This window comes from Haliaeetus leucocephalus, unplaced genomic scaffold (assembly GCF_000737465.1).
Source record: "Haliaeetus leucocephalus isolate CR32 unplaced genomic scaffold, Haliaeetus_leucocephalus-4.0 Scaffold556, whole genome shotgun sequence".
Lineage (NCBI taxonomy): Eukaryota > Metazoa > Chordata > Aves > Accipitriformes > Accipitridae > Haliaeetus > Haliaeetus leucocephalus.
Genome location: NW_010972992.1, coordinates 3,493,070 through 3,514,891, shown reverse-complemented (window position 1 = coordinate 3,514,891; position 21,822 = coordinate 3,493,070). Strand labels below are relative to the sequence as shown.

The window sequence follows — 21,822 nt, the reverse complement described above, 5'->3', positions numbered from 1 at the left end:
AAGATGGCGGGGTGCGGGTCCGGGCTGTGCTGCTGCTGCTGCCCGCGCTGCTGCGGCGAGCGGGAGAGCCGCACCCCCGAGGAGCTGGTACGGCCGCGGCCCGGCCCCGCCGCCGCGCCGGCTCTGGGAAGCGCCTGAGGGCGGGCGGCTGGGGGGCGGGGAGCGTTGAGCGTTGCTATGGCGCAGGGCCCGGTGCCTCCGCCCCAGGTGCCGGCGCCTCAACCCGCGCTCGGTCCCGTGCCTCAGGGCCCGGTACCTCCGCCCCCGGGTCGGTGCCTCAGCCCGCGGTACCTCGGCCCGCCGTCCGCCCGGCGCCTCACGGCCCGGTGCCTCAGGCGGCGCCTCATGGCCTGATACCTCAGCCGCCGCTCGGCCCGGCGCCTCAGGCTGTTCCCGCTCTTTTGCCTCCTGTTGGGCCCGGTATCTCCGCCGCTCCTGCCAGTGCCTCGGCCCTCGCTGTCCCGGTACCCCGGTCAACGTTTGCTTTGGTTGGGCCTGGTATCGCAGCCCCTGCGGCTGGTGCCTCAGCCTGCGCTGCTGCTTCTTCTCCCGGGTACAGCACCCCTCGCAGCCGTTCGAGGACAGTGGCTCTGGCAGGGGCTCTCTCCAGCTGCCCGGCATACGGGAATGCTCTCTGTGCAAGTTTCTTGTCCTGTGCTTCCCTGTAACCTGTTGCCGTGAAGGAAGCTGGGATGTGGGTTTAGTACTCTCCTTTACTATGCTGTGGGGAGCTCCCATATAGAAGTAAGGTAGCGTATTCTTGTTGCAGGGCAAGCTTTAAGGTAAGACCCTATACGGTTACCCCAAAGTAAGTGGTGGTCTGGTAATCCATGCTCAGACTTGATAAGCAATAGTGGCATAGGCCTTCCCTAATTTTGGCTTTGCTACCAATATTCATGAGCACCTGTATATGCATTCATTCCCCTGATGATTTTCCTTTCCCATATTTGTTTTTGCAGACAATCCTAGGAGAAACTCATGAAGAGGAGGATGAGATCCTTCCACGCAAAGACTATGAGGTGAGAAATTAACATGAGGAGAACTGCAGACAGGTTTCAATCTGTCTGAGTTTGTAATGAGGCAGGTACTCAAAATGCATCACTAGTGAGATGGCATTGGCACCAACAGAAATACCAAGAGTTGCTGCACTTGCAAAGAACTGCTCTTCATCATTACATGTTTCTGGGTTAAAGCCCTGTGAGTAGAGCTCAAACATCCACTGCTTAAGCCAGACTGTTGTTGAGAAAATTCATTTTCAGAGTCTGTTGCATTGTTCCACTTTTTAAATGAGATTTACAGGCTGTAGTGGTCTTGTTTCTTCATGACTAGAAAGCATCTGTGGCTGCTTGGTCACTGTTGCCTTACTGCTGTCTCTGATGTCATGCTGGCTCACAGCAGATCTTCCCATCTAATAGATCCTGCTTCTTAAAGGAGATTTTTGCTTTTTGCATGTCTGTATGGTGGCCCTGAGGTATTTAGAGCAGTTGCTGTCAGTATGGGTGTCACCAGCTCGGCCTGTTACTGCTTGGCTTGAAAAGGCGAAGTTGATGTAGATAGAAGGTAGTGGTGCTTTGTGAGTATGACTAGGCCGTTCTATACTACTTTTAACTCTCTGCTGTGATAAGCTTAAGAATTTATGCTGCTCATCTGGAGAGGAATTCCTATCTAGTGTTCATGTTGTAGTGAGAGGTTAAATATGAAGATCTAATATTATCCCCTGCATTGTCAAACTGGAGGCACTTAAAGAAGTAAAGTCTGAAACTGTACAATGTGACTTCTTTAAATTGAAGTTGTATTAATCAGTTGTGTTCCTGTTTGGTTGCCTATCTCCCTCAGCTTGGGCAGTGAAATTGGTCTGTTCTTTCGCTTCCTGATTCTCAGGCTCTGGCTTTGCTGGAAATATGTAAATGAAGTGGTTTCCAGGAATTTTTTCTTCTACTGTTGTTTGCCGAACCTACTGTGGGGGTGGTAATGACTTCTGTAGCCTTTAACAAGTTCTTCTATCCATAGTTTTTTGCTCAATCTGTTGCAGCTGATTCTCTTAAATTGACCTTTTGGCATTCTTTCAGAGCTTGGATTATGATCGCTGTATCAATGACCCATACTTGGAAGTTTTGGAGAGCATGGACAACAAGGTAGGATCTTGTTCTTTCTTTTTCATTAGCTTGAGAGCTGAAGCTGCAGAAATTGCCCAGAGAAATTTGCTCAGAGAAGTTGTGGATGCCTTGCCATTGGAAGTGTTCAAGGTCAGGTTGAATGGGCTTTGATCTAGTGAAAGATGTCCCTGTCCATGGCAGGGGAGTTGGACTAAATGATCTTTAAAGGTCCCTTCCAACCCAAACCATTCTATTATTCTAAATATGCTCCACTGCAGGAAGTTTTGTGGGTTTTTTTTTCTTCTCCATGAAAGAAATTCTACGTGCTCTCTGGGTTTCTTTATGAAAAGAATAAAAACGTGTGGAGATTATAGCTCCCAGCGTCTCTTCTGATCCTCAGGTTTAAAGTGAGCAAGGTGTTCAGCACTTTCAGTTCCCTATTTTCAGTTTGCTGTTGTCACCATCTTCTGTTGATTTATCACTCTAGCTGCAATTGAGCTGTGGAGCCCAAACCCAACTTTTTCTGATCCCCGTTTCGATATTGCTTTGACTTGGTTGTTTTTGTTTGTGTTTTTTTTTTAATCTCTTCCTAAGCAGAAAGCCCAGAGATACGAAGCAGTGAAGTGGGTGATGGTTTTTGCTATTGGAGTCTGCACAGGACTGGTAAGGGTCATGCTGTTTGGGGATTGAGGAAAATTCAGGAGTCTAAGCAGGAATAATTTAGAAGTTATTGTTGAGCAGTAAAGAGGAGGAAACGTTCTCTGTCATGAAGTGGAAAGCTTAGTAGCAGGAGTTGTCTTTTGGAAATTATAGCACATTGTTGCTAGATTATTTTCCAAGAAGCCTTTTTTTCTTTTAGTATTTGCTGTGCTTTCTTTGCAAAGTATTCTGGCAAATTCTTTAATTCTGCATACAGGAAAACTTGTCCAAAGTGAGCACTTAATGAAAAGGGATGCCAATTTAGAGTTAACTGTATTTTTTTTATGTTTGGCAGTACTAGTGTCACTGCATGTGCTTTCTAGAGTGTTTGAAAATTAGCTCTGCTGACTGTATGCCTCAGTTAAACACCAGTTTGCTTCTGTACCCTGAAGTATGTTGTGGGTGTTAAAAATGCTATCATATTAGTACTCTGAAATGCATCTCTTCAGGAATAATTCTAGAATCAATCTGTCCCAGTGAGAATGAGGGAGGCAGCAAATCTGAGTTTCCAAAGTTACGTTACTCCGAATGACGCTTCTTTTGCTGCCTTCATCCTCTGTCCTCCCACGTGTGCATACTTCTGGAGACTAGAGACTTACTAGAGAGCGGTGTCTGTTACTTGCATGTAGTAATTTCTGATGGCAAATCTGTCATCTTTTTCATAGGTGGGCCTCTTCGTGGATTTCTTTGTACGTCTCTTTACCCAGCTCAAGTTCCGGGTGGTACAAAGCTGTATCTTTTACCTAGTGTATGGGTTCATGTTAGACTCAAGTGACCTCTTCCTTTCTGTTGCCATGTTTTGCTCAGAACAGCTGACTCTCAGACTTTTGCCATCAATCATGTTGTTGATGATTAAGCAAGTTTTCAACTTGCCTATGTAATTCAGCCCTTGAAACCGAGAAGTGTTTCCAGTGTCACTTATGTAGGCAAAGGGTAATTTCTGAAAGGTGAGTGGTTTCACTTCCTTGTAGCTCAGTCTTGAGGTCTGAAAAGGAAGCCTGGCTTCCTGATGGGTTGTGTCAGCTGCCCTGGCTGGATTAGGAAGTGTGACTTTGGCTTCTGATGCCAGTGGGACCACCAGACAGTACAGAATGATTGTGTATTGGTGGGGGGAATGTTGTTGTTTTCCTTGACCATTGTTGCAGCGGTGGAGGAATGCACTGAGAAAGGCTGTCTTGCCTTGTCCTTGCTGGAGCTGCTGGGGTTCAACCTGACCTTTGTTTTTCTCGCCAGTCTTCTGGTCCTGATCCAAGTAAGACTTAGGTCCACTGCTGCTCCTTACACAGCCTCCCTTTCCTCTCACACAGGTCCTGGGCATGAAGTATCCTTGCCAAAAGCACTTTCTGCCCCAAGACATTGGATTAGCTTCACAGTGCTAATTGATTTAGCTAAGCAGGGTCTCTTGGTCCTTTGCTGTGCTCTCATTAGAGCTGTAATGAGATGTTGTTGGTCAGCTATGAAATCGATGCAGCACAGCGTCAGTGTTTCTTTTCTGCAGCCTGTAGCAGCTGGATCAGGAATTCCTGAAATTAAGTGCTACCTCAACGGGGTTAAGGTTCCAGGGGTTGTGCGTCTCCGAACGGTGGTGTGCAAAGCTATGGGAGTGCTCTTCAGTGTGGCAGGAGGTAAGAAGGGCTGTGGTGTATTGGTCTTGTTGGGGTAAGGAATCACTGAAGGGGGAAGAATGCTGTTCTTGCTATACGTAGAGCACAAAAGACTTCTGCCTTTCCAGTAAAATGATTTTGATGGGCTGGAGCAGAGTCATGAGCCCTGAATGCATATATAGAGTAGAAAATAAACAGAAGGATCAGGACTATTGGGGGAACAGGTACTTTTCTGGGTGGGCAGACGTGACTCTTTGTGGCTCAGTCCAAGAGGGAGACCTGAGAATTCTCCAGAATGCATTGTCTAGAGCAGCTTGAACCAGGCTATGTTGTAGGCAGCAGGGCAGAGTAACTTGGAGAGTTCAAAGTCCTTATAACAGCTGTCTCTGAATGGTTCCACCCACTTGGAGTGCAAAGTCTGTGCAAGTCTTCACAGAGTTTTGGGGGATTGAGGGGCAGGGGTCAGCACCTTCCTTCACCTTGAGGGGAGAGGAAAGAGCTGCAGGCTTGGCACAGGGGACTGTGCCATGGCATGGGAGTGGTGAGCTGATCTCTCCTGGCATTGTCAGCAAGGGAAGGTGGCACAGGGAGGGGGCAGGGAGTGTGTTGCCACATCAGTCCTGTTTTTCAGGTCTTTTCGTGGGGAAGGAGGGTCCAATGATTCACAGTGGTGCTGTCGTCGGTGCGGGTTTGCCACAGGTTAGTGCTGACATGGGTCACTGTCCTGGTCACACCACTGCTTTGTAAGACTATTGTGAGGAGTAAGTTTCCATCTCTTAACGTTTCTAAATCTTTACTTTGTCTGTAGTTCCAGAGCATCTCTTTGAGGAAGATCCAATTTAACTTTCCCTATTTCCGCAGTGACAGGTACTGTACCCAGGATGTGGAGGAGGGGAGAGGCAAATAAGTGAGCAGACTTTCTTGGGAGAAGGGTGGCGGGCTGGGGTGAATCAGTCAGTTGTTTTTTTAGTTTCTCTCTAGTGTCCTGCAGTTTCATTCTGCAGCAAGACAGCACCAGGACTTGACTCTTCCATGCTGCTCTGCTCTGGTCTCCATGTTCATTGATGTCCTCTTCTACTACTCAGCAAATCTCTACCCACTTAAAACCTTTAATGTGAATGGTTAAATGGCTTCATTGTTGGGAACAAGCTCAGTTCCTTGCCCTCTATGACCAAGATATACTACAGAGAAGGCTGGTTTACCTGAATGTGAACAAAATCTTGCCCTTCCCTCTCTGTAGTTCTTTCAAGTGATGCTGAAGTCCCACAGTTTGGGATGGTTCCTCATAGACTGGGCAGTTGTTTAGTGTCAAAGTTTTGCTCTGTGTTTGTGCTCTAGAGAAAGAGCATGATGCTGCAACAACTTACTGAATAAATGGTGTTGCCTGCCTTGGCCAGCACTTCTCCCAGCTGTCACTCCTGTATCCCTGGGATATGTCCATAAATGGGAACGGTCTCTTACTTTACAGAACCTAAGCATCTCCAGAGATCTGCTTTGGTAAACTGAGACTGTTTTCCTCTTCATTTCAGGGATAAAAGGGATTTTGTATCTGCTGGAGCTGCTGCAGGGGTTGCGGCTGCTTTTGGAGCCCCAATTGGGGGCACTCTTTTCAGCTTGGAAGAAGGTTCCTCTTTCTGGAACCAGGGACTTACATGGAAAGTGGTGAGTAATGACTCTGGATTTTTCTGTGTGTCTCTTCCTTGAGCCAGACCTTTGGGAGGGCTTGCCCATGAGGGCATTCATATTATCCTGTCTCCGCCTGAGCTCTTCTGGCAGGAGAGAGATTGCCTGCTCTATCACTGCTCCAGAATTACTACAGATCAAGAGCAGAGATGAGTCTGTTACTGTCTGGAACTATGGGACAACTTTGTAGGCAGCAGATTTAGTGTACCTGGGAGAAAGGGCTTTTATGTCTGGGCTCTCTGCAGTCTGATCCTTCGGGAGCAGACTGAGTAGGCAGGTGCTGGATTTCTTTCTGCTTTTCTCTGCCTTGGGATGCTGTATTGCAGCAATGTCCTGTGCCTTCAGGTTGCTGATTTCTCTGCCTGTAGTGCCTACTTTCATGAAGTTGACAGTATATTAAAAATGTATTGGATTTCATGATGCTTTTGGCATTTCTTATGCCAAACATCCTGTTGATGGGATTCAGTTAGGTCTGGTCTTTCTCAGCAGTGATAAAAGGAGCCAGGGGGTTTGCCAAGATAGCAGCTTTCTCAGAGCCAATGAAGATCTCAATTCCAACTCTAAACAAGCTGTGTTAGTGCCTTGTAATTGATTTGCAACTGAAAATTAGCATGTTTGGAAAAAAAAAAGAGCTTTTGCTGCAAGAATTACTAGGTGAAATTCTAACTTCTGGTGCAGGAGACCGAATCAGATTATTATAGTAGTCCATTATAGCCCTTCTCTCTTTTGCAGCAGGGAATGGGTGTTAAACCTCAGTGGATTATTTTCTTAAAGCCTGAGAAGGCTCTGAGGTTCCCTTCCTCAGGCGTAAGTCTCAAGGAAGAGCTGACTGTGCCAATTTTTTTTTTTTTTTTTAACTTCCTCAGCTTTTCTGTTCCATGGCTGCCACCTTCACCCTGAATTTTTTCCGCTCTGGGATTCAGTTTGGAAGTTGGGGGTCTTTCCAGCTCCCTGGGCTGCTGAACTTTGGGGAGTTTAAGGTAAGATTTAGTGCTGTTATTTCCCCTCCACCTCCAGTCTCTTGTCAATTCAGTATTTCTGGGGTTTTTTTTGATATTTGCTTGTATTTCAGCGAAGGGCAGTTGATATTTAGCTGCAATACTTTGATAGCCTAAGACACAATTGTTCTCCTTTGGTCATAGCTGCTGAAACTGTCCTGCTCTGGAGACAGAAGCATTGGTAGGAAATTGCAGGAACTACTGCAATGCTTTTTCTGATGCTTTTCTGCATGTAGTGCTCTGAGTCTGATAAGAAATGCCACCTCTGGACAGCTGTGGACTTGGGCTTCTTCATTCTGATGGGGATTGTAGGAGGCCTTCTCGGAGCCACCTTCAACTGCCTGAACAAGAGACTTGCGAAGTATCGCATGCGGAACGTTCATCCCAAGCCAAAGCTGGTCAGGTATTTGTGCTCTCTTGAGTTTGTGCAGGGATCTCTGATCTGTGTTCAGTGTCCCAAAGCAAAAGCATCAATGTAGAAGACCCGGTGAGTGGGATTGGAGGAAATCCCAGACGTATTCTTTTTGAAATCACAAAACAAAGCCTCCATAGAACTTACAAGTGAACACCAGAAACCAGATGTTACAGTCCCTGTGCATTTTTGTAATTACTCTGGTGGTACAGACAGAGCTGCAACCACCCCTTACCAGGGCTATGAAGGGAGCTCTTTATAATAAAAGCTATAGCTGAACAAACCAGAGCTTTGTCTCCATGCAGTATTTTTTTGTCTTGTCCAAACAGATGTGGAAGGAATAGCTGATCCCACTCTTTTTTTTTTTTTAATAATTATCTTGTTTAATTAAATCTACAACTGAGCTAATATCTGTGCTATTTAGGTAGGGAATTGCCATGTAATTCTGCAAAATAGCTGTTTGTTTGCTCGAGACAATGACTAAATAAGAAGCCTAGGTTCAAAAAAAAAAAAAAAAGTGTATTTTGGCAGTTAGAAAAGAAAAGAGATTATGAGAGACTATGCATCAGCCTGTCCAATCCTGTCTAGCCTTTTTACACTGTAAGGATCTACAGAATATCGTTGCCATGTGAACAGCCTCATCACTGAACCCTTCCCTGTGGCTTTTTATACGTGGCTGCTATGTGTTCTCTGGGCAGAAATTACTCCTTTTTGGGGCAGGCAATTAAAAGGGGGAGATAGTGCAATCTCTGGCAACCAAGTCATAATTCAGCTTGACTTGCAATTCACTGCTTCTGATGTTAAGCTGTGGTGACTGCTGCTTCTTGCAGCCTTATCAAAGTCGTGTGCAGAGCTGGGACTGGGTTACAAGGCTGAGTGTGGCTTCAGTGTATCGTTTCTATTGTGTATTTGCAGAGTCTTGGAGAGCCTGCTGGTGTCATTGACTACCACGGTCGTGGTCTTTGTAGCCTCCATGGTTCTGGGGGAATGCCGGCAGATGTCTTCCACCAGTCATAGTGGCAATGACACTCTGAGCCTGCAGGTGAGGGATCTTATGTGAAGATTACATGTCTCCATCGTATTGTTCACCCTCCAGAGAAGCACAGGCGCATAATGAGCTTTTGACAGCATGCAGTACATTACAGAACTTCAGTGAAAGCCTATGGACAGTTGCAGGAACTTAGGGTAATAATGAAAGCTACCCTTTATGCTTTCGTACATTGGCAAAGCAGCTCAGGCTGTGAAGAGGGAGCCCATTGATGTTGCAGGCCCCATCTCTGCTATTGATGTTTGATCTGAACTTCCCAAAGTGTGGGCTGACAGCCCTATATGGAAGGGTTACTCCCATTCTGCCCAAAGGCTAATGTAGGAGAGAGTGGATTTTAACTGTTCCTGTCTTTTGTGTCCTGCATTAGGGTATGTCAGAGGATGTGAATTCGAGCATCAAAACTTTTTTCTGCCCGAATGAAACCTACAATGACATGGCCACACTCTTCTTCAACCCTCAGGAGTCAGCTATCTTGCAGCTCTTCCACCAGGACGGTGAGTAGCTAGGAGACAGTGCCGCATCCCATGCTTAAGCTTCAGAGCTTCATCTTGCTTGAAACAGCCTTGTCATAAGAACCAAAAGACTAAGAGCATCTTCAGGCCTTCATGGCTCTGGGGGACTGCTAGTACAACAGGTGAAAGCCTCCTCCATGGGAAGAAAAGCCTGCTTTTCCTCTCTTTTTCACTTACTCATTGTCTTCCTGTGTGTTTGGACTGGGAGACTAAGTAGCTGTTGTGAGATGAGCCTGCTGTGAGCTGAGGGGTGGATGGTGCAAGACTACTGTCTTAGTCTGACAGCCCTGTGCCCCTTTAGTCATGATTCTTCTTGTGTTGCAGGTACTTTCAGCCCAGTCACACTGTCCTTGTTCTTCCTTCTCTATTTCTTACTCTCCTGCTGGACATACGGGATCTCTGTGCCCAGTGGGCTTTTTGTGCCATCACTGCTTTGTGGGGCTGCCTTCGGACGCCTGGTCGCCAACCTCCTCAAAAGGTGCATTGAATGTGCATATGTGTGCGAGAGATGTGCTGCGAATGCACGCTGGGCTCTCAGGCAGGTTTTTCTAACCTCTGGTCTCTGTGTTTTGTCCTAGCTACATTGGCCTGGATCACATCTACTCAGGAACCTTTGCACTGATTGGGGCAGCAGCATTCCTGGGAGGGGTGGTCCGGATGACAATTAGCCTGACCGTCATCCTAATTGAATCCACCAATGAGATCACCTATGGGCTCCCAATAATGATCACCCTCATGGTGAGTGCAGGGTCTTAGCTCTGGCTTCTTGCAGACTGCTTGAACATGCACTGGCCCTGAATCTCTGTTCCTTCCTGGGCTATGATAAGCCAAGGAGTCTTGTACTTGGAGCAACAACTCAGTAGACCTTCCATTTGCTCTGCAGGTAGCCAAATGGACAGGAGACTTTTTCAACAAAGGCATCTATGACATCCATGTGAACTTACGAGGAGTGCCTCTTCTGGAGTGGGAAACAGAAGTGGAAATGGATAAGTAAGGCTGCTTCTCTTGGCAGGGCTGTGGGTTAGAGTTTGTGGTAGTATTCTTGCTCAGAAAGGAATGCTGTAATGCAGGGGGATGATGCTTCATCTCCAACGAACCTGGCTGCTCTGAGAGGAGCAGCTGTGAGGAGGACTGCTGTGAGAGGAGTTGGGAGTTGTGCATCTGGCCTGTGGCAGGAAAGAGGTTCTGGAGCCCTTTCTGAGGAGGAGTGGATGGGTGGAGATCTGAGGAGCAGATTTGTGAGGTTCAGCAAGAACTCTGTGAAAATATTCCACTGGACTTTGCTTCTTGCAGAATTTAATCTTCCCACCTGTCACCTTTTCCCGGTAATGTTGAAACACCTTCTATGTTACAAGTTGGAACCTTTTTCCTTGCCTATAGTGCATTGTTGATGCAATGTTATATTTAAAAAAAAAAAAAAAAAAAAAAAAAATCAATTGTGCCAGCACTGCTAATAATACAGTGAAGGTGAACATACAGGTACAAGGAGCTGGCAGAACTAAACTGCAGCAGACTCCTTCAGGATCTCGTTTTGGGACTAGTTTGTTTCCTTGTTTGTCCATCACCAGCCTTCTGTTGCTGACGTGATGCATGCAGCAATCTTGGATTTCTGTTTCCTCAGACTACGAGCCAGTGACATCATGGAACCCAACTTGACATACGTCTACCCACACACCAGAATCCAGTCCCTTGTTAGCATCCTGCGCACAACTGTCCATCATGCCTTCCCTGTAGTGACTGAGAACCGGGGCAACGAGAGGGAGTTCATGAAGGGAAATCAACTGATAAGTAACAACATCAAATTCAAGGTAAAAAGTTGTTTGTTTGGTAAGTTGAAGGGTAAAGAGCTTTGTTTTGCAGGTGGAAAGCCCTTTGTTTTGTTATCTAGGCTTTTGTCAGTGCAGAATTCAGGTCAGAGATAAGCACCTACTGCAATACAAAATTTTCAAGAACTCAATTTCATTCCATTCTCTGCGTCATGGTAAAGGCAGAAGAATGGTCTGCATTCCTAGAGGCAAAAGTTAAGAGGACTAAGTAACCTGTTTAGGATAGACATGGAAGAAGTTTGGATTTGGCGCTGAAGTACTGAACCCACCGTTGAGATCAGTAGTAGATGCCTAAATACTTCTCTGCTTTGCAGGAGGGGTAGTGGGGCAGATGCTTTAGTCTCTTGGAAAACTTAAAATTTAAGGTCAGAATGAATAATGAATGTGCTTGTGGCATACTCGTGCTCTAGCAAAAAAGGGTGCCTGAGTTCCTAAACTCCAGGTCTCTGTCCAAGGAGAGTACAGTCCTATGGGCTATTCTAACAAGTACTGCAGTAGCACTGACTAAGGAACACCTTGTCTGGTGACATAAAGCTGTGATCAAATAGTTCATAGTTGCTCTTGGATAACTGTTGACCTGCTTAGTGAGTATCTGAAAATGGTTTGTTGTATCCAGAAATCTAGCATACTCACCCGAGCTGGAGAGCAGCGCAAGCGTAGTCAGTCTATGAAATCCTACCCTTCAAGTGAACTGCGTAACATGTGTGATGAGCACATAGCAACAGAGGAGCCACCAGAAAAGGAGGATCTGCTGCAACAGATGCTAGAGAGAAGGTGAGATCCTGGTAGGCACAAACTTATGGGAACAGGGTGTTTCCGTATGTTGAGATGTGTTGTGATGCTTCATGCAGTCCCTGTCATTCCATCTGTCAGAGGAAACAGTGCTAGCATCCATGTTTTAGAAGTGACTTGTCACATCTCATTAGCCAGTGCTGAGGCTCACACCTGTGACCGAGTCCTAGGTTGATGGCTTGATGGTGTCCAACCTGTTAAATTAAATTTTCTTCAAACACCTATTTAGAAGTATTGCCTGGAGAAGATGGAATACGTGGGGAAATGTCTTGTCTGTAGAAATTGATGCCCTCTTGTCTGCAGAAATCTGAGGGCTCTGCAAAGCTCACTTCTCCCAAGAGAAGAGCTAATGACCTGGTGCCATAATATCGATACCACCTTTCTGGTAATTGGGCTGAGTCACCAGGCTTGTATTGCAGTTGCTTCCAAGCAGAAGCCCAGTCTAGTGAATCAGTTTCTAACTTAGTCATTGTGACTCCTATGAGTGGAGTCCTGACCCTGACATTTTGCCAGATGCTTCAGCTTCTATTAGAATCCAAATAATTTGGCATTGAAAATTGCTTTAGTAGCAAGTGATTTGAAATTAAGAGTTAGGAGACCGTCTCCATTCTGCTGCTGTTGTCATACTCTGCCCATGGTAATGGCTCTTGACCCCTCTCTGCTGTTTCGTTTGGTGGAGAAAAGACTTGCTTGTCTCTAGCAAGAGTCCCTGAAATATTCAGGAGAAGGTTGCAAAGAGCTGAAATAGCTGTTACTGTTCTGGAGGTGGGGGTATGTGTCTCTCCTTAAGTTCATGCAACTTCTGACGTGTTAAATGTGTCACAGATATACTCCCTATCCCAATCTGTACCCGGACCAGTCTCCCAGTGAAGAGTGGACCATGGAGGAACGCTTCAGACCTTTGACCTTCCATGGCTTGATCTTGCGCTCACAGCTGGTCACCCTCCTTGTCAGGGGTGTTTGTTACTCTGAGAGCCAGTCGGTGAGTCTTCCTAATCGGGGTTTCATAGCAGAGACATCCCTATCCTCTCAGCTGAGAAGGTTGGGAACAATATTTATGGGCTGCCAAAAAGAATTTGCTTATTTTTACACTTTAAGGAATGCATCTGTGTTTTAAAAGCTGCAGACAGGTAATGTGAATTCTCCCTTGCAGCTCTAGAATAGAGAGAATTGAATTTCTGTTTAAGTATCCCCAGGAAAAGAGAACAGCTACTGTTTAAAAAATAAACCAACAGACCTGTTTGTTGCATAAAGGTGCCATCCTGTCACAACTGGAGGACAGTGGCTGATACTAAATACCAATAGAGAAACCAGCAGTGTGTGCTGGGTGTTTTTACTGCTGCGTACCAGAAGACTGTCATCAGTCTTCTGTATCACTGAGATCAGTATGAGCATCTGTGTTTGAGGCCCATCTTCCACAAGGCTGATTAGTTGCTGCCCTCCAGTGTTGAGTGTAGATCTGTCAGAGGGTGGAGAGCAGATCTGTTTGCTCTGTCAGCTAAACACCTGTATAGTTTGGGCTTGCACTGCTGCATTCTGAGATGAGCTGCTCGGAGTACCTCTGCAGAAGTTGTGCGTGTGGGCATGGGGTGAGAAGGAGATCTGGGTGAGCAATTGGGAGGCATTGTTTGCTGTGCTGCTTGCAGCCCGTGTACTGTCTGGGATGGTGACATATTGGTTCAGTGGGATGTGTTTTTAATTGCAGAGTGCAAGTCAGCCTCGTCTCTCCCATGCAGAGATGTCAGAGGATTACCCCCGCTATCCAGATATCCATGACCTGGACCTCACATTGCTGAACCCTCGCATGATAGTGGTAAGAGATGCAGTGCAGTGTGACAGTGTTTCCCGATACATGTTTAAGAATGTCCCAAGCCTTTAAAAAAGGCTGAGAGCATGTTTAAGTCCACCCTTGGGTGCAGTGACCAACATCCTGTAGCTCTCATGCATTCAGTCAGCCTTGTCTGCATGTGGAAATCAATCCTCATACCTGCTATGGGGTAGCATCACACACAGGTGCTTTACTTTCAGAATAAGACATTGCCTGTCTAGTTTTAACTTCCTTCTAGATTAGCCTCCTGCCTGATTTAGATTGGACAGGCAAACTGCTGATATCTGTTCAGAGCTCTGTGCTGGCAGCTCAGTCAGTGGCAGGCCTGTCATTGTCTTTGTGACAGGAAGGTTGCTGTGTAGGCCAAAGTGCTTTTTTAATATACTTTCTTATTTCCATGGACCTGCATTTATCCTGCTCAGAGGTTTTCTGCAGCATCGGGCTCTTAAGATCATGGATTACAGTGTTCAAACAAACTGTGACAAATTCAGGTTCCTGAAATAATTTCATGTTTGTGGAGAAATAGAAGATGCCCACAGTCCAATACCCTGTCCAGAGATCAGTGCATTGGAGAACTTGTAGGAATTGCTTGTTAGTGATTCCCAGAGATAGTGAAAATGCCTCTTGTAAATAATATAATTGGTTTTCTTTCTTAGGATGTCACCCCATACATGAACCCATCACCCTTTGCTGTCTCTCCAAACACTCATGTATCACAAGTCTTCAACCTGTTTAGGACAATGGGACTCAGACATTTACCAGTCGTGAATGCAGTTGGAGAGGTGAGTCCTTATCTCCATTTTGTTTTGGCTGAGCAAGGAAGCCAGTGTGGGTTTTTGCAATGTCTTAACATCAAACAGAAATGCTTTAAAGAGATCAGAATGGGATCTTCTGAAGGCCCCGAAGCATTGTTGATTACTGTGACTGTTATCTTTTGTGTCGAAGCCTGCTTCCTGCTTTCCCTGCAAAGGGCAGGACATGCAGTCTCTCCACTGTCTCAAGTTTGCAGCGTGTGGAAGCTCTTACTGTCTTGTACCTCTTGAGAGGCCTTGAGCTCATCAGAGGCTGCTAATTTGGCTTCCTCTTTGACAGCTTTATGCAAGGCCAAGAGCAGAATTTCCTGTGTGTTGGGGCAGGAGGTTTTTCTGCTGGAAGGGAACTTGCATTCTGTTCCTACTCATAGGAGCAGAAAAATAAAGGAGTCTTTGAATGGTTTGTGCTTGATTCACTTGTACTTGTCTCTTTGCCATCTACAATGCTCAGGAATAGTCAGTAGGTGTCAGTAATTTCCTATAAACATAATGAGAAACTGTTTCCTTTAAGCCTGAACTGGTCTGTCCCTACGAGACAGCAGTGTTTTTTCTGCCTCTTGGGGTTCCTAATAGCTACTCTGCAGAACCTGTTGGTTGAAAATGAGATGTTGACTCATTCCATGTTTAGTATAAGATGCTCTTGCAGTACTAGAGAGCAGCCTAGTTCTAAACTCTTTCAATGTGTAAAATCACTGAGGCATTTCATCAGCTGAAAGATGTGGTTTGCCTGTTTCCCCAGCAGGCTGGGAGAGGGTCCCTTTTGTGACCTGCCAGCTAGTGATGGCCAGTGTGCAGTCACCACTTAGCTAGTCTTTACCATATCTCAGTTTTGGTCTTTAGAACTTCCTAGAGTGTATCTGATATGAGCTATCTGCAGTCATGTCATGTGAGATACCAGAAGTGTCTCTAATAAAGCCATAAAGGGACAGTTTTGTTGTTTTCAATTACGGTTTTCACTTTCCAAAGGATTTAGTTACATCCGTATGCTAACATGGACAGGATTTCCCTTCCTAGGCAGGGGTAACTACTACTGTGTCCAGACACAATAGCAGCAGTTAAGCTGTCTGAGTGTAGTTAAAGCAGTGTCTTGCCTGTAGATAAGTGCTGGGAGAGGGAGGAGCATTGTTTTGGCGAGGTTTGAACTTGAACCCACTCTAATTCAGCATTGGTCAAGAACTGCTTGCAGGTTCCCTCTTTTTTGGGGGTTGGAAAGAACAACAGCTCTACCATGCAGGTCTCTTAGTGGCCCATCTGTGATACTGACTTGTATCTTTTTTCCTCTTTTCTTCCTCTTTAAGATTGTTGGGATAATCACTCGGCACAACCTGACCCACGAATTTCTGCAGGCAAGACTGAGACAACACTATCAGACCATTTGATGCCCCTGCCCACCCTGCCCCACTGTCGGTGTGGCTACCTCCCTCTTCCAAGCCTGCACACGCGCTCGCATTCTGCTTGGACCCCACAAGGCCCAAGACTTGCCGTTTGGCTTCTCACATGCATATCAAGCCTGGGGAGCTGGAAAACACCTTGCTAGCCAGAGAATTAGAGGAGCTGCCTGAGCCCAGAGCTGTTGATTGGTCTCAGGCACTTGGTTTGACCACTCTTGATCCAGGTTTTTTCTTTTCCTGTGCCCCAGTTATCTCCTTTCATCAGATGTTGTTCTGACACCATGTGTTCTGCTATTTTGTTTTGTTTGGGGGTTTTTTAAGGGTTGGAAAAAAGAACCATCTAGCTCTACTGTGTCCTGTGCAGAGAACTGCAGCATCTTTTCCCTGTCCTCCTGTATGTCTCCCTTTTCCTCTTCCTTCCTTGTTCCTGCAACTGTTGCCTTATTTGTGTGAGAATGGGGTGGCCGTCAAGGCTGAGAGGAGATACTGAAGTTTGCAGTTATCAAGTAGTGGTTCTGGACGATGGCTTTTCTCAAAAGCAGTATTAAAAAATCCAACTCTTTGGAAATACACCTCTCTTTGCAGGTGCTCCCAGTTGCCCATGTTTTTCCACTGTGGCTTCATTTGTTCCTGATTTCTCTCCTTCTTTCATGGGGAAGGATCCCTGCTGTGATATTTTTGACAGCAGCTGACTTTTGAGAGCAGCTCAGCAAATCAGGAGTTCAAAACAATTCAGTTCCAGTTGCTGTTTGGGATTATAAATATTTAATACATTTGCAGAGCATCTCAGAGAAGGGAGATTTCTTTCCCTGTTAGCTGTTGCTATTATCTCCCTGTAAGAGACTGTTCTAAGGTACTTTGTGGCACTCCACTTTGTCACTACCCTGACACTCCTGCATTTCTTGGCATTTGTAGGCACTTTGTCCTTGTACTGATCCAACAGTGAGAGCCTGGGATACCTTTCCAGCTAGGGTTAGAGACTGGGGAGCCTCACATCCTCAGAGCACAGTGAAGTGTTGCTTTCTGGAGGCAAATAGAACTGATGCCCTGTCTCATGGCTTGGTTGAATTATCTCTGTGTCATGAGAGGAGCTGGTGTAACTTCAGGCTGCCATATAGGAGGGATACTTGGTGCTGGTGACTAACAGGCAGGATCTGCTGCTGCAGGGTGATAAGTGGGGCTGTCTTTGCTCTAAAAATGCTACGGATAATGTTTGCGACTGCAACAGCTGAATATCTCTAAGGGTAAAATCAGCACTTAGAAGCCAGTTGCAGCCAGTTCACTGCTTTAGCAGGTACCATCCTGGCCAGCACCTGTATTGTTCCAGCAGGCACCTGCCCTCCTGAGTTTTGCATACAGATAACGCTCAGTGGGAAGCCAGCATTGTGCCTCCAGGGGCTGCAGAGCTGATTGGCTTGATAAAGCACAGAGCATTCTCTCAGCCAAGAGACTGGGCCAAGTAACATGGGGAACATATCCCGGAAAAGCCTCTACACAGCCTCTGAGCACTCCAGTTAACCTGTTGTCTGCCATAAAGAGCTAGCTAGGTGAGAGTTGTGGCAGAAGGAAATCGGACATTATTGTATTTTCTGAATTCAGGAGCTCATCTGTGCCGAAGATTTTCCTGACTAAGCCTGACGAAGTTGTGCACTTCCCTTACATGTCAAAACACTAAATCTGCTAAGACAGCCTGTTTGACTGACTTCGTGGAAGCTGATTGTTCCAGGGCACTGCTCTGGAAACTGCTGGCTGCTGAGCCCTACTGCAGTTAGGGTTAGGTGGAGGTTTTGTGCCCAGGTCACTGGCCATGCTTGTGATGTAGGGCTCTCAGTCACTGGAACTCTTAGATGTTCATGGAGTCTTTGCAGTCTGGATAGTTGGTAGACAGATGTATTTATTCTCTGGCTGTGCTTGCAATAAAGACGGCTGAGTCATAGGAGGCTCTTGAATTCTGTCCAGCAGATGAGAGAAAACTTGGTTTTACAAGTGGTTCCTGAGGCCAAGTTTTAGGGTGGAATTTCTCCTTATCATACAGTGCATGGCATAGCCCAGCTGGAAAGTTTGGGTTTAGCAAAGCTGTTTGTTAGCACTTAGATTTTAACTTTTATTCCTCTCCGTTGACATCTGGAGACCTTTTTTTTCACTTAGCATTCTTTCCCACCTGCTGCCTTATTAAGAGAGGAAGGGAAGATCTTTGTTTTCATAAATGGATTTATACCATTTCCACAAAGGAAAGAGCAGGCTGTGGTACATGCAATGGCAGTTGTTGCAAAGGAAGCTGTGTGTGTCCCAGGACCCTTTGTTAACCATGGCTACTCTCCAGGGCTGCTTGGGAGGTGACCTATCTAAAGAGCAGGGAATACATTTGTTCTTTTCCCTTTCTTACTGTAGAACTTACAGCAACAGGTCTTGTCATCTCCACTCAAATAGTTTTGCTGGTTTCTGAATATCCTAGCTCCTTTTCAAATACGGCATGCAAGCTCTTAAACTTCCAAGAGTAAAGCGAAGGTGTTTTCCTACAGTCAGTGTCCATTTTGTGCCTTCAACCTGGAATCCTTAGCTGGGACAGGTGTGGCATGTTCCTTAGGCCATATGAGTTGGCATCAGCTACTGCTCTTGACTTACAAGCTCTTTCCCTGTAAGTAGAATAAGGATGTTTGTTCTCTCTGGATAGTCTCTGCAGATGATTTCTAAAACGCCTGTGTTCCCTGAGCTCTGGTCTTGCACTGAGCTATCCCAAGAAACTTGCAGCTTTCACACTCCCTGAAGCTGGACTGTAGGTTTGAAATATGCTTCTGTTAACCTACCTTTCGTTCAAAGGATTTATGCTTATGGGCAGTTACAAATGACAGGAATCCTGTTTTGATGGGATTTTGGATCATTCTACTGTGGAATTAGCCATCCCATACTGTCAGAGCACCTGTCAAGAATACCCTGTGTCTCTCCATGACAAATCTTTTTCCTCTTGCTCATGTGGAGTGATTGTGTGTGTAAGGTTCCATCCTGCACGTGAATAGGGCTCCTTAGATTGTTTGCCTTGAGCTGGTCATGTCCTGTTTTATTTCTGTACACAAACAACAGCAGTGTATTTTGCTGCAGGATGTCTTGTCGTTGCTATTGAGGCCTGGAGTTAGGCAATCCAGACAAGACAGGCTGGAAAATCTTGTCAAGGTTTGTCTGAGCAGCAGCTGCACTTCCCCATGAGAAGGCCACTTGTCTTCAGCCTGCTGTCAGCACTGTCTGCTCTGCCTATGCATCTGTCTTATTCAAACGTTTCAGCTGTAAAACACACCCCTTTCACTCCTTCTGTAAAGAAGTTTTAAATGAGGATGGTGGGTGGCCCTGCCAGCTGCTTTAAAGGGAAATCTGTGTGCAATCACTGTTACGTAGCCTGCAGAAAGGGAATTACAAGTTGATCTGACATTTGGAGATGCAGCATTTCCCTTCTGTTAAGGACTGATGCAAAGGGGCTTGTGTTGAATCAGTCTTGTTCTCACACTTTGATCACTTAATTCCTTTCTTACAACACACTAACTGCTTCTACTCTAGCTCTGGTTGCTTAGTGATTTACCAAGAAACTTACTTCTAACATAGGTGCCTGTAACCTTTTACTCAGAGCAACACTAAAGGAATAGTAACCAAGAACTGGATTAGTATTGATGGCAAAAGCTAGGGGGTAGTATGGGGCATTCTCCCCTGCCTCATGGTTTCCTGTGCAGTGTTAATTATGCGGTTTTGAATTGTTAACTTACTGTGAGCCATTCCAATGGTAGCAACTTACCTTTCCATTTGTTTTTTTGCACTGTTTTTTTGTTACAAAATGATGTAAGCTAATTCCACAGTGTATATAAATTGTATTTTTTTTAAATTTGTATGAATATATTTTTATTTGAACTATGGCACTTGGGAAGTATTCGTGTAACCATAACATGTCTGAGAGTAAAATGTTTGTGTGTCTCCTTCAGCACTTTCAAGGCCTTTTGATGTTTCTAGTGTTGTCTTATTTTTGCCCTTTATTATAATAAAACTAGTAGAACATGGCAATATCCAAGAATGTGATTTGAGGTAGATGAGTAGTTGCTATTATGAGCTGTCTGGATCTAGCAGTTGTGCAGAAGGTGTTCTGAGGCTGGGCAAAGATAAGAATTAGTGTAATACTTTAGGTTGTAACCACTCTAGTCCCATGTTCTGTCACAACAGCTGTTTAAAAGGAGGGAATTGTCAACTGTTTGACAAGGAGCTGAATTGTGCACATTGTGCTAGAGGTGACTGATGCTTTTCTTACCTGAGAACTCTTGCTTTCCATCTTCCTCCCCGTAAGTTAATGAAGGACATTTAGAGTGCAGTGTTGCACCTCTTGTTTTACAGGTAGCTTCTCCAGGATGTGAAAAACTGTTAATTTCATCTTTAGCTTTTATTTAGTTTGTGGCTATGTTTCCTGCTTTATCCTGCTGTCTACCTTACACAAAAGAACTTGTGACAATTTTTCATCTTTCGTCACATGCTTACAGGCCAAAAATGTGAGTAAGTACAGTCTCTGAGCACATAGAAATACCTGACCCAAAAGCTCACTGCCTTTCCATGTTTGTGCTGTTTTTCTGGATCGGGTAGCTGTGTTGTACAGGATGCACGTAGCAGCTCTCTGATGCACTCTAATATGAAGTTAGCCAGCAGCTCGTCTGGCTCCTGCCCTCAGTCTCACACTTGGTGTGTATGTAATGACAGGGAGAGCCTGAAATAGATAAAAGCGTCTGTTGGGAGGGTATGGTGGAAACTCTGTGTTTGGGAGCTGAATAAGAAGTACCATGGTGGTCTTAGTTAAGCTGTGCTCCTAGCCAGGAATCAGGGTAGAAGAGAGTCATCAGGAGAAAAGAGCGGGGGAAACTGCTTCAGCTCTGCGGCTGCCTTCTGTCGTAAATGCAGTAATGTAGGAGCAAATGAGAGAAGCGTTTCCTTCCTAAAATTGAGGTACATCAACTGCCACTTTAGCATAACAGTAAAGGAGGAAATAGACTATCTGTCTTTTGTCTACTTTCTCACCTCCTGCCCCTGAAAAAAAGGGGTGGGAGAGGTGTGTCTGTCCATGCTTACAGACACAGCTTGACAATTCGGTGTAATGGCAACTTCCTTGCAGCCAAACCTACTAAAGCAGCCAGCTGGAACGACGCAGATACCAGACACTTGGTTAGAGCCTTTGCCAGCTTTTTGGCTGCTTTGGGTGTCAAGATTATATGCAAGGGTGATTCCTATTGCAGAGAATAAAAGCAGTAAAGTTTCTTGCCTGACGAAGGAGGGATCAAAAACAGTTACAGGTGGTGGTTTGTCTTGCATTTTATCATGGGTGATAGAGGTGGTTACTAGAAAAGCTGTGTAATACATTTATGCTTAAAGCAATGAACTTCATATTTAGATTAAAATTCCTTTCTACCCAGGTTTGTAGACTTGCTAAATCCAACCATGCGTCATGATCCCTGTACCTGTAAATGGTGTTATCTAGCTGAAGAATGTAGTGGTGTTCAATACGATTTTTTTTTTTTTTTTTTTTTTGCTTTGCTTTGCTGGCAGGATACAAGCTGTGTACTTTAGCATGTGTGCATACACATGGCAGGTGTGTATCATGCAGCACACACAGGAAGAAACAGGATGGTTGCCCTGAGCTTTGGCTGCGCTTGTGTGCAAGATGAGAGAATGAAGCTGCTCTTCCTGTCCAGGGTGCTGAAGTGCTTTTAAGCGGCAGTGGGATACACTCGGCTTCTAGAGCATCCACTGTAGCTTTTCAAATGCAGTGTGTGGAAAAGCTTGATCGTAGCTGGAATGAGATGGCAGCGAGTTCCACCACCATCTGGGAAGTAAGGGATATCAGTTTGTGAGGTTTAGACATTGAGATCACTGTTTAAAAGTAAGCAGGATGTCCTTTTCTCAAGGCTGTTTCAAAACTGTAGAAATAAAACCACAAGTTGCTGTATGGGCCATGTGTGGTTTAACACACATTTTAGTGATTCTTAAGCATGTAGGAGTGGGAGACTGGAACCGATATATACCAGTTTGAATAGATGAACATAGAAAACAATACTGGGTAGAAGAACTCATGACTCATCTCTGTGGAATCGCTGACTTTACA

General features: G+C 45.4%; 1 protein-coding gene across 1 annotated transcript; it reads left to right on the top strand.

Annotated features, from left to right (window-relative positions):
* The first annotated feature begins 3 nt into the window (after positions 1–3).
* On the top strand, positions 4–19,741 carry CLCN6 (chloride channel, voltage-sensitive 6). The gene is made up of 23 exons (XM_010577307.1): positions 4–87; positions 960–1,019; positions 2,070–2,135; positions 2,694–2,759; positions 3,461–3,527; positions 3,941–4,047; positions 4,294–4,420; positions 5,031–5,098; positions 5,208–5,266; positions 5,929–6,061; positions 6,949–7,062; positions 7,317–7,483; positions 8,408–8,534; positions 8,908–9,034; positions 9,377–9,530; positions 9,631–9,790; positions 9,936–10,042; positions 10,674–10,860; positions 11,495–11,652; positions 12,496–12,652; positions 13,376–13,483; positions 14,155–14,280; positions 15,609–19,741. The coding sequence occupies exons 1-23, from the start codon at positions 4–6 to the stop codon at positions 15,687–15,689; spliced, it is 2,610 nt and encodes an 869-aa protein (XP_010575609.1). The 3' UTR covers positions 15,690–19,741.
* Positions 19,742–21,822: the final 2,081 nt, after the last annotated feature.

Excerpts from the sequence above, each read along its gene's own strand:
- CLCN6 (XM_010577307.1), top strand. The coding sequence starts at position 4 with ATGGCGGGGTGCGGGTCCGGGCTGTGCTGCTGCTGCTGCCCGCGCTGC. Across the intron at positions 4,421-5,030 it reads GCTCTTCAGTGTGGCAGGAG|GTCTTTTCGTGGGGAAGGAG; the intron begins GTAAGAAGGGCT and ends CCTGTTTTTCAG. Across the intron at positions 10,861-11,494 it reads GTAACAACATCAAATTCAAG|AAATCTAGCATACTCACCCG; the intron begins GTAAAAAGTTGT and ends TGTTGTATCCAG.